The 14383-nt window shown below is 39.4% G+C and overlaps 1 protein-coding gene across 1 annotated transcript in view; it reads right to left on the reverse strand.

The window, feature by feature from the left end:
* The window catches only part of LOC137063808 (dnaJ homolog subfamily C member 13-like), a 97957-nt gene that overhangs the window by 35854 nt on the left and 47720 nt on the right, over positions 1-14383 (reverse strand). The window contains 7 exon segments of the mRNA XM_067435075.1: positions 754-956; positions 2409-2513; positions 2925-3026; positions 4542-4604; positions 5208-5367; positions 7519-7622; positions 7960-8113. Of these exon segments, the coding sequence (XP_067291176.1) occupies positions 754-956; positions 2409-2513; positions 2925-3026; positions 4542-4604; positions 5208-5367; positions 7519-7622; positions 7960-8113 (891 nt within the window).

Below are 14383 nucleotides of genomic sequence, written 5' to 3' on the forward strand. Positions count from 1 at the left end.
AGAGTTCTCAGAGGTGAAGGGAAGGAAAGGATGTGCTAGAAAAAAGTGTACAAGCGATAGAGATAACCGCACCCTGGAGAGGATTGGGAAACAAAACACATTCAAAAATGTGGAGAAGATTCCCAAAGAGTGGACTGCAGCTGGAGTCAGTGCTTTAAGAACCGCTGCGCACAGACGTCTGCAGGACACGGGCTTCAGCTTCTCATTCCTTGTGTTAAGCCACTCTTGATCAACAGACAGCATCAGAAGAGTCTCATCTGGGCTAAAGACAGAAAGGACTGCTGAGTGGGCCAAAGTTATGTCCTCTGATGAAGTAAATTTTGCATTTCCTTTGGAAGCCAGGCTCCACAGACTGATCGACTCCATGCCACGCCGCATCGCTGCAGTAATTCAGGCTAAAGGAGACACACCTGAGCACTGAGTGCTGGACACGCTCATACTTTACTGTTGGCCAAGATTTCTATAAATCTTTTCTTTGTGTTGGTCTTAACTAATATCCTAATTTTCTGAGATACTGAATTAGGGATTTTCCTTAGTTGTCAGTTAATAGTTATCAGAAATTAACAGAAATAAACATTTGAAATATATCATTCTGCGTGTAATGAATGAATATAAAATACAAGTTTCACTTTTTGAATGGAATTAGTGAAATAAATCAACTTTGTGAAGATATTCTAATTATATGACCAGCACCTGTATTTTTAATATTTTATCATCCGACACAATGGTGATGGTGCAGTGGGCCAGAAGCACCTGCTGGGGAAGTATGAGCACATGGAGATGAGCATGTTGAGGATGAGCGTGGCCAGATCGGTCTCGTTCATCACAGCCTGTCCTGAGGCCAGCAGGCTCCACTTCAGCTGAGGAATGGCCTGCAGGGGGCGCCATCCGTCCATGCCCTGAGCCCAGCAGCGGGTCTTGGCCGTCAGTGTGCCGGAGCTCCAGAACTCCTGCATCTGAGACGGGTAGAGGAGGTTAAACACATGAAGAGGCTCAGAAAGAGACGCGTTAGAGGAGCTCACCACACCGGACGCGATTTTGACGTGCTTATCTTTTTTACATCAGCTGTGTGTGTAATGAGCGCTTCACACTGAACGTGTGCTGCGGCCGAAAAACAACATTTATTTTTTCAGTTTTAATGCCAATTTTTTTTTACTCTAGGGGCGAAAGAAGCGGCTTCAACCAATCACACACAAGGACACGAAGCTGAGGAAATGTCCAGCGGATGCCACGAGCTCTTCACTCAACATTAGCCTTCGCCAGGCGTGGCGTTTCTCAGGAGATCACAGCTGCAGCTCCAGTTAAAGCGGAGCACAGACAGCAATAACAACCCTTTATAAATTGTTGATTTTTTCCCGGACCCCTGGTTCTTCATTCGTCGCTAACTCGATTTGTCTTGATCTCGGATTGTTTGGTTCTTCGAAGCTCATCCTGGATTTGTTGCCATAGCAACAGGTCCGTCAGCTTAAACCGGCTCAGGCTTATTTCATGTAAACCGGATTAGATCGCATCTTGAGGTGATATTATAATCTGTCCCAGCCACGGATACTTTATTACAAGAGTTCCTTACTAAACCAGGGGTGATAATACTTTAAAATAATAATAAATATAAAAGTTTATTTAAAATAATATTTTAATGTTGTGTAAAATGTGTGTATAATGCTATAGACCGTCTGATTGAGAGATGTATTTGTGAATTGTGATGGAATGATGACTTTATAGCTGTATTGGAGGTTTACACACACTGTGCAGTTCATCTCCGTCGTGCGTTAATGTGAGTGATGACGGATATTATGGGATGCAGCACAAGAGAAGCAGATCATTTGATCTTGACTGCTTAGAAACTTTAATTAATATTCTCACATAACAAATCTGCTTTAGATTGAATTAAAAATGAAATTACAACATTAAAATAAAAATGTAAAGTGTGTCCAATATTATAAAATGCTGAATATAAAGGGTTAGGAATCATGTTCATCAGAACAGCGCACATTAATTTATCTAACTTATGTTGGTTTGGTCGTTTGTCTGGTTCCTTATAAAGGTCCAGAAATTCGTGTTTTTTCTCCTTCTTTTTTCTTTGACAAGTTTTATGTTTTTTTGCCAGGTGTCTTTTTTAATGATATGATGTCATCACGTCGTCTTGCCGGCAGCCAATCGCTGCTGATCGTGGTTTCGAGTATCGATCATCTGCCCTCTTCAGGGAACACAGGCACGAGCAGTGAGCTCAGATAACCTCATCCAGATATTTTAATCCAATCCGCAAATTCGTGTCGCGGCTGATGTGAATCGTTTTAACGCAAAATATTCGCTCCGCGTCCGGTGTGAAGCGGCCCATCTCTCCTCCACAGTGTGTGTGTGTGTGTGTGTGTGTGTGTGTGTGTGTTCTCTCCTCCACACACACACACCTCCTCATAGCTGAATGGTCCTCTCCTCTCTTTATCTGCGTTCCCGAAGTACCACTCCTTCTCACTCTCTCTCTTCATGTCCGGAGACGCCTCTAACACGTTACTCTGAAGGAAGAGAGGAAGAGAGTCTGAGCATCACACACACAATACACAGATGAGTCTGACCATTAATCTGACCATTAATCTGACCATAACTCCAGTAAATAATATTCCTCCAGTGTAGATCATCTGTTCTCTGTGTGAATATATAGTAAAGTGTGATTTATTCCTGTGATCTGAGCTGAGTTTATCATCATAACTCCAGTCTTCAGAGTCACATGACCCTTCACTAATCACTCTCAGATGAGGAGCTGATCATCAACACACTCTCTCACACAGACACACACCCTCACACACACACACACACACACTCTCTCACACAGACACACACCCTCACACACCCTCACTCTCTCAGACAGACACACACCCTCACACACACACTCTCTCAGACACACACACACTCTCTCACACACACACCTGCAGTGGTACGGTGGCTCTGTTGGTGTGCAGGTGGGCGAGCGTCAGCAGGTCCACTAGTATTCGCACTCCGTTGGAGTCCATGATATCCTTCACATTTTTCTGTCAGAAGAGAAATGGTTGAAGCAAAGCAGCAGAATAACCCCGTGAGCCCCACAGCCCCAATCTCTCGGGTGATCTGAGGCCATCGCCAACTACACACCCTAAGGTCAAAACTATACACTTCACTTATGACAAAAATCAGCAGGATATTAAGATCATGTTCCATGAAGATATTTAGTACATTTCCTACCGTAAATATATCATAAATGTATCATCAGTAGTAATATGCATTAGTATGGACTTCATCTGGACAACTTTAAAGGAGATTTTCTCAATATTTAGAGTTTTTTGCTCAGATTACAGATGTTCAAATATTGTCCTAACAAACCACACATCACTGAAAGATTATTTATTCAGCGATCACATGACCGCAAATGCACAACATTTGTGATATGATCTTTATTTTTATTTTTCATTAATAAATATATTTCACTTGTTAAGATTAGTATATGTTGTAGTAATGTAAGGATACAGAAGTTAATGATGGATTTTCAAAGCTTAACATAGAAAGTCAAGAGTAAAGCGATAAAGTGTTTGAAAACTAGCAGAATAAATCATAAAAGCACAAGAAACCAAAACAAGGTTCCTTCATATCGACCCGTGGGAAACTGAATAAACACTCATAGCACTCAAAAGCAATCATATGCAAACATATGCAATTATAAGCACTCATAAGAACTCATAAGCACTCATAAGCACTCATAAGCACTCATAAGCGCTCAAAAGCGCTCATAAGAACTCATTAGAGCTCATAAGCGCTCATAAGCGCTCATAAGAACTCATAATGGCTCTCATAAGTGCTCATAAGCGCTCACATAAGCACTCATAGGCACTCATAAGCACTCATAGGCACTCATAGGCACTCATAGGCACTCATAGGCACTCATAAGCACTCATAGGCACTCATAGGCACTCATAGGCACTCATAGGCACTCATAAGCACTCATAGGCACTCAGGCACTCATAGGCACTCATAGGCACTCATAAGCACTCATAAGCACTCATAGGCACTCATAAGCACTCATAGGCACTCATAGGCACTCATAGGCACTCAGGCACTCATAGGCACTCATAGGCACTCATAGGCACTCATAGGCACTCATAAGCACTCATAGGCACTCATAGGCACTCATAGGCACTCAGGCACTCATAGGCACTCATAAGCACTCATAGGCACTCATAGGCACTCATAGGCACTCATAGGCACTCATAGGCACTCATAGGCACTCATAAGCACTCATAGGCACTCATAGGCACTCATAGGCACTCATAGGCACTCATAAGCACTCATAGGCACTCATAGGCACTCATAAGCACTCATAAGCACTCATAGGCACTCATAGGCACTCATAGGCACTCATAAGCACTCATAGGCACTCATAGGCACTCATAGGCACTCATAGGCACTCATAGGCACTCATAAGCACTCATAAGCACTCATAGGCACTCATAGGCACTCATAGGCACTCATAGGCACAAGTTTATATATGTTCGTGATGATTTGACGTTACTCACCTTGTTGAGAATAAGTTTGTTGAGGAAAAGGATGAGCCGGTCTCGCTCTAGCTTGTCTGTACACTGGAGAGTCACAGGAAGGAGGAAGATGATATAAACACATGAATCTGGCACAGTCTCTCTCACACACACACACACACACACACACACACACACACACACACAGACACAGACACAGACACAGACACAGACACAGACACAGACACAGACACAGACACAGACACACACACAGACACAGACACAGACACACACACTGACCCGGTCCAGCATGCCCACACACACACTGACCCGGTCCAGCATGCCCACACACACACTGACCTGGTCCAGCATGCCCACACACACACACACTGACCCGGTCCAGCATGCCCACACACACACACTGACCCTGTCCAGCATGCCCACACACACACACACACTGACCCGGTCCAGCATGCCCACACACACACACTGACCCGGTCCAGCATGCCCACACACACACTGACCCGGTCCAGCATGCCCACACACACACACACACTGACCCGGTCCAGCATGCCCACACACACACACACACACACTGAGCCGGTCCAGCATGCCCACACACACACTGACCCGGTCCAGCATGCCCGCCCACACACACACACACTGACCCGGTCCAACATGCCCACACACACACACACACACACAGACCCGGTCCAGCATGCCCACGATGTATTTGGTGTCGGTGAAGGGCCCGATCTCCTCACAGCACTTCCCGTAGACGATGGCCAGCGCTTGCAGACACAAACACTTCATGGCCACTTTAGGGGTCAGCAGGAAGCGGTGGTAGAGCTCGTTAAAAAACTCATACCTGGAGAGAGAGAGAGAGAGAGAGAGAGAGAGAGAGAGAGAGAGAGAGAGAGAGAGAGAGAGAGAGAGAGAGAGACAGAGAGAGAGAGAGAGAGGGGAGAGTGTGAGTGTGAGTGTGTTGTAGTGTTGATGGATTTAATGGCTGATATCTTAGAGCAGTGTGGCCATTATACACTATATTGCCAGAAGTGTTGTGCCGCCTCTACACACACACGAGCTCCCCATTGTTAACCCGTGGGGTTTAATCTGGAGTCGGCCCACCCTCTCTAACAGCTCCAGCTCTTCTGGGAAGGCTTTCCTCAAGGTTTAGGAGTGTGTTTATGGGGATTTTTGCCCATTCTTCTAGAAGCTCATTTGTGAGGTCAGGCACTGATGTTGGACGAGAAGGCCTGGCTCTCAGTCTCCGCTCTAATTCATCCCAAAGCTGTTCTATCGGGTTGAGCTCAGGACTCTGTGCAGGCCAGTCCAGTTCCTCCACACCAAACTCCTCATCCATGTCTTTATGGAGCGACGCTTTGTGCACTGGAGCGCAGTCATGCTGGGACAGGAAGGGGCCGTCCACAAACTGATCCCACAAAGATGAGAGCATGAAATTGTCCAAAATGTCTTGGTGAAGCATTAAGAGTTCCTTTCACTGGATCTCAGGGGCCAAACCCTGAAAAACAATGGCCTTATTGCACAGGTGTCAGCCTATCACGGCCCCACGCTTGAGTTCACTGAGCTCCTGAGAGCGACCCATTCTTTCACTAATGTGTGTAGAAGCGTCTGCAGGCCGAGAGCTGGAGTTATACACCTGTGGCCATGAAGAGACTGAACACCTGAACTCAGTGATCTGGAGGAGCGGCACAATACTAATGGCTATGCAGATATAATATCATATTTAAAGCAGCACTAGGTAACTTTTCAACCTTCATAATATACTTTCAAGACTCTTGTGATGATAAATCGACTTACAATAGGTTGAATGACACGTCTGCCATAGCCTGATGGGGTCTGTATCGTTTTTAATCGTACTTTTAAACTTCGGGTTTCAGGTAGTAACCCGAGAACAAAAAGAACTACAAAATCCGACTGCTTTACGGCACATACGTCACTTCCACCAACACACACACTTCCTTACATTCGGACGTGTGAGCCCAACTGTGTTCGTCGGATAATATAGTCATGTCCGAAGCAGCACAGACACATAAGAAAGAAAAGGTTTTGTTGGAGGAAAGCAATAAGAGGAAACGAGAGACTGCTGTGATTAAAGGCAGGACGAGGATCAACATGTGACCAGCGTTTGCTCGTCGGCGTGAGCTGAAGGAGGCGTGCCCGACCGATGCGGTCCTGCTTGTTACGGTGATTACCGACCACTCAAACATTGAACTGAAGGATCATATAGATTCTGGAAAACGCTAACCAATAGACTACTATAATGACGCTGGCTTGTACACGTGAGCATCGTGATTATTTGGTGTTTGAAAAAAATAAAACCCATGAAATTATATCATCTGACATGCTGAAGCATCTGCCACTGACTGTACCTGATGAAGACGTTTCCCACGCGCCGCCAGAAGAACACCTGCATGTGAACTCCTCCTGCAGTGTTCAGGGGAACTGTTAGTGCTGCACCGACCCGCGGGACGCTTTCATGAAGTTATTTGGCCCGCCCCGCACCACTGGATATATCTTTACAACCCGCCGCGCACCCGCGACCATTAAATAGACATACGGGGTCCGCGGGTTATGAGACGACCCGCGCATCGCTAGTTCAGGGCTATCAGGGTTGTCATGTCAACAAATGCGCGCGCAATGGCATCCCCTGATGAAGGATGACAGCTCTTACGACAGTAGCTGAGGACATTATTATTACCCAACTGTAGGGGGACCCCGAGAGCAAAAGTTGCCCAGTGCTGCTTTAAAGATTGCACAAAAAAAACCTAAAAAAACATGCATAATTTCTGAAATTGATTGCATAATATTTACTAAATTAGAAATTATTAGAAAATTATTAGGAAAAAAAAAAGTACTTGTAAAATAAAATGTACACTTTAAATGCCAAAATAACAGTCCTGCTTCTGACACGTTGACCAAACTGAAACACACACACACCAATGGCGGTCATTAAAAGCTGCTAAATATCAGCCCATAACGTCGCTGATGAACGTACGATCTCTTGATGGCCCCAGACTCGTCGCTCTCGTCCTCCTCCAGCAGCAGACGCAGGTAATAATCGCCGATCTTAATCTCGTCCGAGAGGCACTCGTACTTCACCTAAACACAGGTAACCTCGGTTAGGACACACCTTTGCAGTGAATGATCGCTTTAGCTGCGCTACACTGCAACACAATCCTCTTCTTACTCAGTAGTTTTGTCTTGTTGCTAGTCTAAATTTCTAACAATTCTCAAATCAAGAGGCATTTACTTAAAAAATAACTCAAAATGAAGTGAGTTTTTGCTTAAAACAGGCAAAATGATCTGCCAATGGGGTGAGAAAAATAATCCCCCAGAAATGTCATTTTACTTGTGTAGTAAAAGCATCTTGTTAAGAATTTTTAGACATGTAAGGAGTATCTTCTGCAGTGTATTATCAGTAAAGTTGGACTCCGACCTCGAACTCTTGGTGGTTCCAGGAGATGACGTTAGCGCTGCCCAGCTCGCGGTCCACACTGAAGGACCGCATCTCTGCCTCCAGAGCGTCCCGCAGCTCCTCACGCGTCCGCAGGTTCCAGATCAGGTTCGAGCGCGCGTGATCCTGCTGAAACCTACACACACACACACACACACACACACACACACACGAGGAAATTTATCATTTTGGCAGACGCTTTCATCCAAAGAAAATTACATTGCATTTTTTTAAGGTACATATTTTAAAAAAAGTTAAGTACGTTTAATTCTGACCTCAAGTTAAGTTAGTTTAGTTCTGACCTTAAGTTAAGTTAGTTTAGTTCTGACCTTAAGTTACGTTAGTTTAGTTCTGACCTTAAGTTAAGTTAGTTTAGTTCTGACCTCAAGTTAAGTTAGTTTAGTTCTGACCTCAAGTTAAGTTAGTTTAGTTCTGACCTTAAGTTAAGTTAGTTTAGTTCTGACCTCAAGTTAAGTTAGTTTAGTTCTGACCTTAAGTTAAGTTAGTTTAGTTCTGACCTAAAGTTAAGTTAGTTTAGTTCTGACCTTAAGTTACGTTAGTTTAGTTCTGACCTCAAGTTAAGTTAGTTTAGTTCTGACCTCAAGTTAAGTACATTTAGTTCTGACCTTAAGTTACGTTAGTTTAGTTCTGACCTCAAGTTAAGTTAGTTTAGTTCTGACCTCAAGTTAAGTTAGTTTAGTTCTGACCTTAAGTTACGTTAGTTTAGTTCTGACCTCAAGTTAAGTTAGTTTAGTTCTGACCTCAAGTTAAGTTAGTTTAGTTCTGACCTAAAGTTAAGTTAGTTTAGTTCTGACCTCAAGTTAAGTTAGTTTAGTTCTGACCTTAAGTTAAGTTAGTTTAGTTCTGACCTTAAGTTAAGTTAGCTTAGTTCTGACCTCAAGTTAAGTTAGTTTAGTTCTGACCTTAAGTTACGTTAGTTTAGTTCTGACCTCAAGTTAAGTTAGTTTAGTTCTGACCTCAAGTTAAGTTAGTTTAGTTCTGACCTCAAGTTAAGTTAGTTTAGTTCTGACCTAAAGTTAAGTTAGTTTAGTTCTGACCTCAAGTTAAGTTAGTTTAGTTCTGACCTTAAGTTAAGTTAGTTTAGTTCTGACCTAAAGTTAAGTTAGTTTAGTTCTGACCTTAAGTTACGTTAGTTTAGTTCTGACCTTAAGTTAAGTTAGTTTAGTTCTGACCTAAAGTTAAGTTAGTTTAGTTCTGACCTAAAGTTAAGTTAGTTTAGTTCTGACCTCAAGTTAAGTTAGTTTAGTTCTGACCTTAAGTTAAGTTAGTTTAGTTCTGACCTTAAGTTAAGTTAGCTTAGTTCTGACCTTAAGTTAAGTTAGCTTAGTTCTGACCTTAAGTTAAGTTAGTTTAGTTCTGACCTTAAGTTAAGTTAGTTTAGTTCTGACCTCAAGTTAAGTTAGTTTAGTTCTGACCTCAAGTTAAGTTAGTTTAGTTCTGACCTTAAGTTAAGTTAGTTTAGTTCTGACCTAAAGTTAAGTTAGTTTAGTTCTGACCTTAAGTTACGTTAGTTTAGTTCTGACCTCAAGTTAAGTTAGTTTAGTTCTGACCTCAAGTTAAGTACATTTAGTTCTGACCTTAAGTTACGTTAGTTTAGTTCTGACCTCAAGTTAAGTTAGTTTAGTTCTGACCTCAAGTTAAGTTAGTTTAGTTCTGACCTCAAGTTAAGTTAGTTTAGTTCTGACCTTAAGTTACGTTAGTTTAGTTCTGACCTTAAGTTAAGTTAGTTTAGTTCTGACCTAAAGTTAAGTTAGTTTAGTTCTGACCTAAAGTTAAGTTAGTTTAGTTCTGACCTCAAGTTAAGTTAGTTTAGTTCTGACCTCAAGTTAAGTTAGTTTAGTTCTGACCTCAAGTTAAGTTAGTTTAGTTCTGACCTCAAGTTACGTTAGTTTAGTTCTGACCTTAAGTTAAGTAAGTTTAGTTCTGACCTTAAGTTAAGTTAGTTTAGTTCTGACCTAAAGTTAAGTTAGTTTAGTTCTGACCTCAAGTTAAGTTAGTTTAGTTCTGACCTCAAGTTAAGTTAGTTTAGTTCTGACCTTAAGTTACGTTAGTTTAGTTCTGACCTTAAGTTAAGTTAGTTTAGTTCTGACCTAAAGTTAAGTTAGTTTAGTTCTGACCTTAAGTTAAGTTAGTTTAGTTCTGACCTTAAGTTACGTTAGTTTAGTTCTGACCTTAAGTTACGTTAGTTTAGTTCTGACCTTAAGCTAAGTTAGTTTAGTTCTGACCTTAACTTACGTTAGTTTAGTTCTGACCTCAAGTTAAGTTAGTTTAGTTCTGACCTCAAGTTAAGTTAGTTTAGTTCTGACCTTAAGTTACATTAGTTTAGTTCTGACCTTAAGTTAAGTTAGCTTAGTTCTGACCTTAAGTTAAGTTAGTTTAGTTCTGACCTTAAGTTAAGTTAGCTTAGTTCTGACCTTAAGTTAAGTTAGTTTAGTTCTGACCTTAAGTTAAGTTAGTTTAGTTCTGACCTTAAGTTAAGTTAGCTTAGTTCTGACCTTAAGTTAAGTTAGCTTAGTTCTGACCTTAAGTTAAGTTAGTTTAGTTCTGACCTTAAGTTACGTTAGTTTAGTTCTGACCTTAAGTTACGTTAGTTTAGTTCTGACCTTAAGTTAAGTTAGTTTAGTTCTGACCTTAAGTTACGTTAGTTTAGTTCTGACCTTAAGTTAAGTTAGTTTAGTTCTGACCTTAAGTTAAGTTAGTTTAGTTCTGACCTAAAGTTACGTTAGTTTAGTTCTGACCTAAAGTTAAGTTAGTTTAGTTCTGACCTAAAGTTAAGTTAGTTTAGTTCTGACCTCAAGTTAAGTTAGTTTAGTTCTGACCTTAAGTTAAGTTAGTTTAGTTCTGACCTTAAGTTAAGTTAGTTAAGTTCTGACCTCAAGTTAAGTAAGTTTAGTTCTGACCTTAAGTTACGTTAGTTTAGTTCTGACCTTAAGTTACGTTAGTTTAGTTCTGACCTTAAGTTAAGTTAGTTTAGTTCTGACCTTAAGTTACGTTAGTTTAGTTCTGACCTTAAGTTACGTTAGTTTAGTTCTGACCTTAAGTTACGTTAGTTTAGTTCTGACCTTAAGTTAAGTTAGTTTAGTTCTGACCTTAAGTTAAGTTAGTTTAGTTCTGACCTAAAGTTAAGTAAGTTTAGTTCTGACCTAAAGTTAAGTAAGTTTAGTTCTGACCTTAAGTTAAGTTAGTTTAGTTCTGACGTCAAGTTAAGTAAGTTTAGTTCTGACCTCAAGTTAAGTTAGTTTAGTTCTGACCTCAAGTTACGTTAGTTTAGTTCTGACCTTAAGTTAAGTTAGTTTAGTTCTGACCTAAAGTTAAGTTAGTTTAGTTCTGACCTTAAGTTAAGTTAGTTTAGTTCTGACCTTAAGTTACGTTAGTTTAGTTCTGACCTCAAGTTACGTTAGTTTAGTTCTGACCTTAAGTTAAGTTAGTTTAGTTCTGACCTTAAGTTACGTTAGTTTAGTTCTGACCTCAAGTTAAGTTAGTTTAGTTCTGACCTCAAGTTAAGTTAGTTTAGTTCTGACCTCAAGTTAAGTTAGTTTAGTTCTGACCTTAAGTTACGTTAGTTTAGTTCTGACCTTAAGTTAAGTTAGTTTAGTTCTGACCTAAAGTTAAGTTAGTTTAGTTCTGACCTAAAGTTAAGTTAGTTTAGTTCTGACCTCAAGTTAAGTTAGTTTAGTTCTGACCTCAAGTTAAGTTAGTTTAGTTCTGACCTCAAGTTAAGTTAGTTTAGTTCTGACCTCAAGTTACGTTAGTTTAGTTCTGACCTTAAGTTAAGTAAGTTTAGTTCTGACCTTAAGTTAAGTTAGTTTAGTTCTGACCTAAAGTTAAGTTAGTTTAGTTCTGACCTCAAGTTAAGTTAGTTTAGTTCTGACCTCAAGTTAAGTTAGTTTAGTTCTGACCTCAAGTTAAGTTAGTTTAGTTCTGACCTTAAGTTACGTTAGTTTAGTTCTGACCTTAAGTTAAGTTAGTTTAGTTCTGACCTTAAGTTACGTTAGTTTAGTTCTGACCTTAAGTTAAGTTAGTTTAGTTCTGACCTTAAGTTAAGTTAGTTTAGTTCTGACCTTAAGTTAAGTTAGTTTAGTTCTGACCTTAAGTTAAGTTAGTTTAGTTCTGACCTTAAGTTACGTTAGTTTAGTTCTGACCTTAAGTTAAGTTAGTTTAGTTCTGACCTTAAGTTACGTTAGTTTAGTTCTGACCTTAAGTTAAGTTAGTTTAGTTCTGACCTCAAGTTAAGTTAGTTTAGTTCTGACCTCAAGTTACGTTAGTTTAGTTCTGACCTTAAGTTACGTTAGTTTAGTTCTGACCTTAAGTTACGTTAGTTTAGTTCTGACCTTAAGTTACGTTAGTTTAGTTCTGACCTTAAGTTACGTTAGTTTAGTTCTGACCTTAAGTTACGTTAGTTTAGTTCTGACCTTAAGTTAAGTTAGTTTAGTTCTGACCTTAAGTTAAGTTAGTTTAGTTCTGACCTTAAGTTACGTTAGTTTAGTTCTGACCTTAAGTTACGTTAGTTTAGTTCTGACCTTAAGTTAAGTTAGTTTAGTTCTGACCTCAAGTTAAGTTAGTTTAGTTCTGACCTTAAGTTACGTTAGTTTAGTTCTGACCTCAAGTTAAGTTAGTTTAGTTCTGACCTCAAGTTACGTTAGTTTAGTTCTGACCTTAAGTTAAGTTAGTTTAGTTCTGACCTAAAGTTAAGTTAGTTTAGTTCTGACCTAAAGTTAAGTTAGTTTAGTTCTGACCTTAAGTTAAGTTAGTTTAGTTCTGACCTAAAGTTAAGTTAGTTTAGTTCTGACCTCAAGTTAAGTTAGTTTAGTTCTGACCTCAAGTTAAGTTAGTTTAGTTCTGACCTCAAGTTAAGTTAGTTTAGTTCTGACCTCAAGTTAAGTTAGTTTAGTTCTGACCTCAAGTTATGTTAGTTTAGTTCTGACCTTAAGTTAAGTTAGTTTAGTTCTGACCTAAAGTTAAGTTAGTTTAGTTCTGACCTTAAGTTAAGTTAGTTTAGTTCTGACCTTAAGTTAAGTTAGTTTAGTTCTGACCTTAAGTTAAGTTAGTTTAGTTCTGACCTTAAGTTAAGTTAGTTTAGTTCTGACCTTAAGTTAAGTTAGTTTAGTTCTGACCTTAAGTTAAGTTAGTTTAGTTCTGACCTTAAGTTAAGTTAGTTTAGTTCTGACCTTAAGTTACGTTAGTTTAGTTCTGACCTTAAGTTAAGTTAGTTTAGTTCTGACCTTAAGTTACGTTAGTTTAGTTCTGACCTTAAGTTACGTTAGTTTAGTTCTGACCTTAAGTTACGTTAGTTTAGTTCTGACCTCAAGTTAAGTTAGTTTAGTTCTGACCTCAAGTTAAGTTAGTTTAGTTCTGACCTTAAGTTAAGTTAGTTTAGTTCTGACCTAAAGTTAAGTTAGTTTAGTTCTGACCTTAAGTTAAGTTAGTTTAGTTCTGACCTTAAGTTAAGTTAGTTTAGTTCTGACCTTAAGTTAAGTTAGTTTAGTTCTGACCTTAAGTTAAGTTAGTTTAGTTCTGACCTTAAGTTAAGTTAGTTTAGTTCTGACCTTAAGTTACGTTAGTTTAGTTCTGACCTAAAGTTACGTTAGTTTAGTTCTGACCTTAAGTTAAGTTAGTTTAGTTCTGACCTTAAGTTAAGTTAGTTTAGTTCTGACCTTAAGTTACGTTAGTTTAGTTCTGACCTTAAGTTACGTTAGTTTAGTTCTGACCTTAAGTTACGTTAGTTTAGTTCTGACCTCAAGTTAAGTTAGTTTAGTTCTGACCTCAAGTTAAGTTAGTTTAGTTCTGACCTAAAGTTAAGTTAGTTTAGTTCTGACCTTAAGTTAAGTTAGTTTAGTTCTGACCTAAAGTTACGTTAGTTTAGTTCTGACCTAAAGTTAAGTTAGTTTAGTTCTGACCTCAAGTTAAGTTAGTTTAGTTCTGACCTTAAGTTACGTTAGTTTAGTTCTGACCTAAAGTTACGTTAGTTTAGTTCTGACCTAAAGTTAATTTAGTTTAGTTCTGACCTAAAGTTAAGTTAGTTTAGTTCTGACCTCAAGTTAAGTAAGTTTAGTTCTGACCTCAAGTTAAGTTAGTTTAGTTCTGACCTTAAGTTAAGTAAGTTTAGTTCTGACCTCAAGTTAATTTAGTTTAGTTCTGACCTTAAGTTAAGTAAGTTTAGTTCTGACCTCAAGTTAAGTTAGTTTAGTTCTGACCTCAAGTTAAGTTAGTTTAGTTCTGACCTCAAGTTAAGTTAGTTTAGTTCTGACCTCAAGTTAAGTTAGTTTAGTTCTGACCTCAAGTTAAGTTAGTTTAGTTCTGACCTCAAGTTAAGTTAGTTTAGTTCTGACCTTAATTTAAGTTAGTTTAGTTCTGACCTCAAGTTAAGTTAGTTTAGTTCTGACCT

Source organism: Pseudorasbora parva, chromosome 24 (genome assembly GCF_024679245.1).
Source record: "Pseudorasbora parva isolate DD20220531a chromosome 24, ASM2467924v1, whole genome shotgun sequence".
Classification (NCBI taxonomy): Eukaryota; Metazoa; Chordata; class Actinopteri; order Cypriniformes; family Gobionidae; genus Pseudorasbora; species Pseudorasbora parva.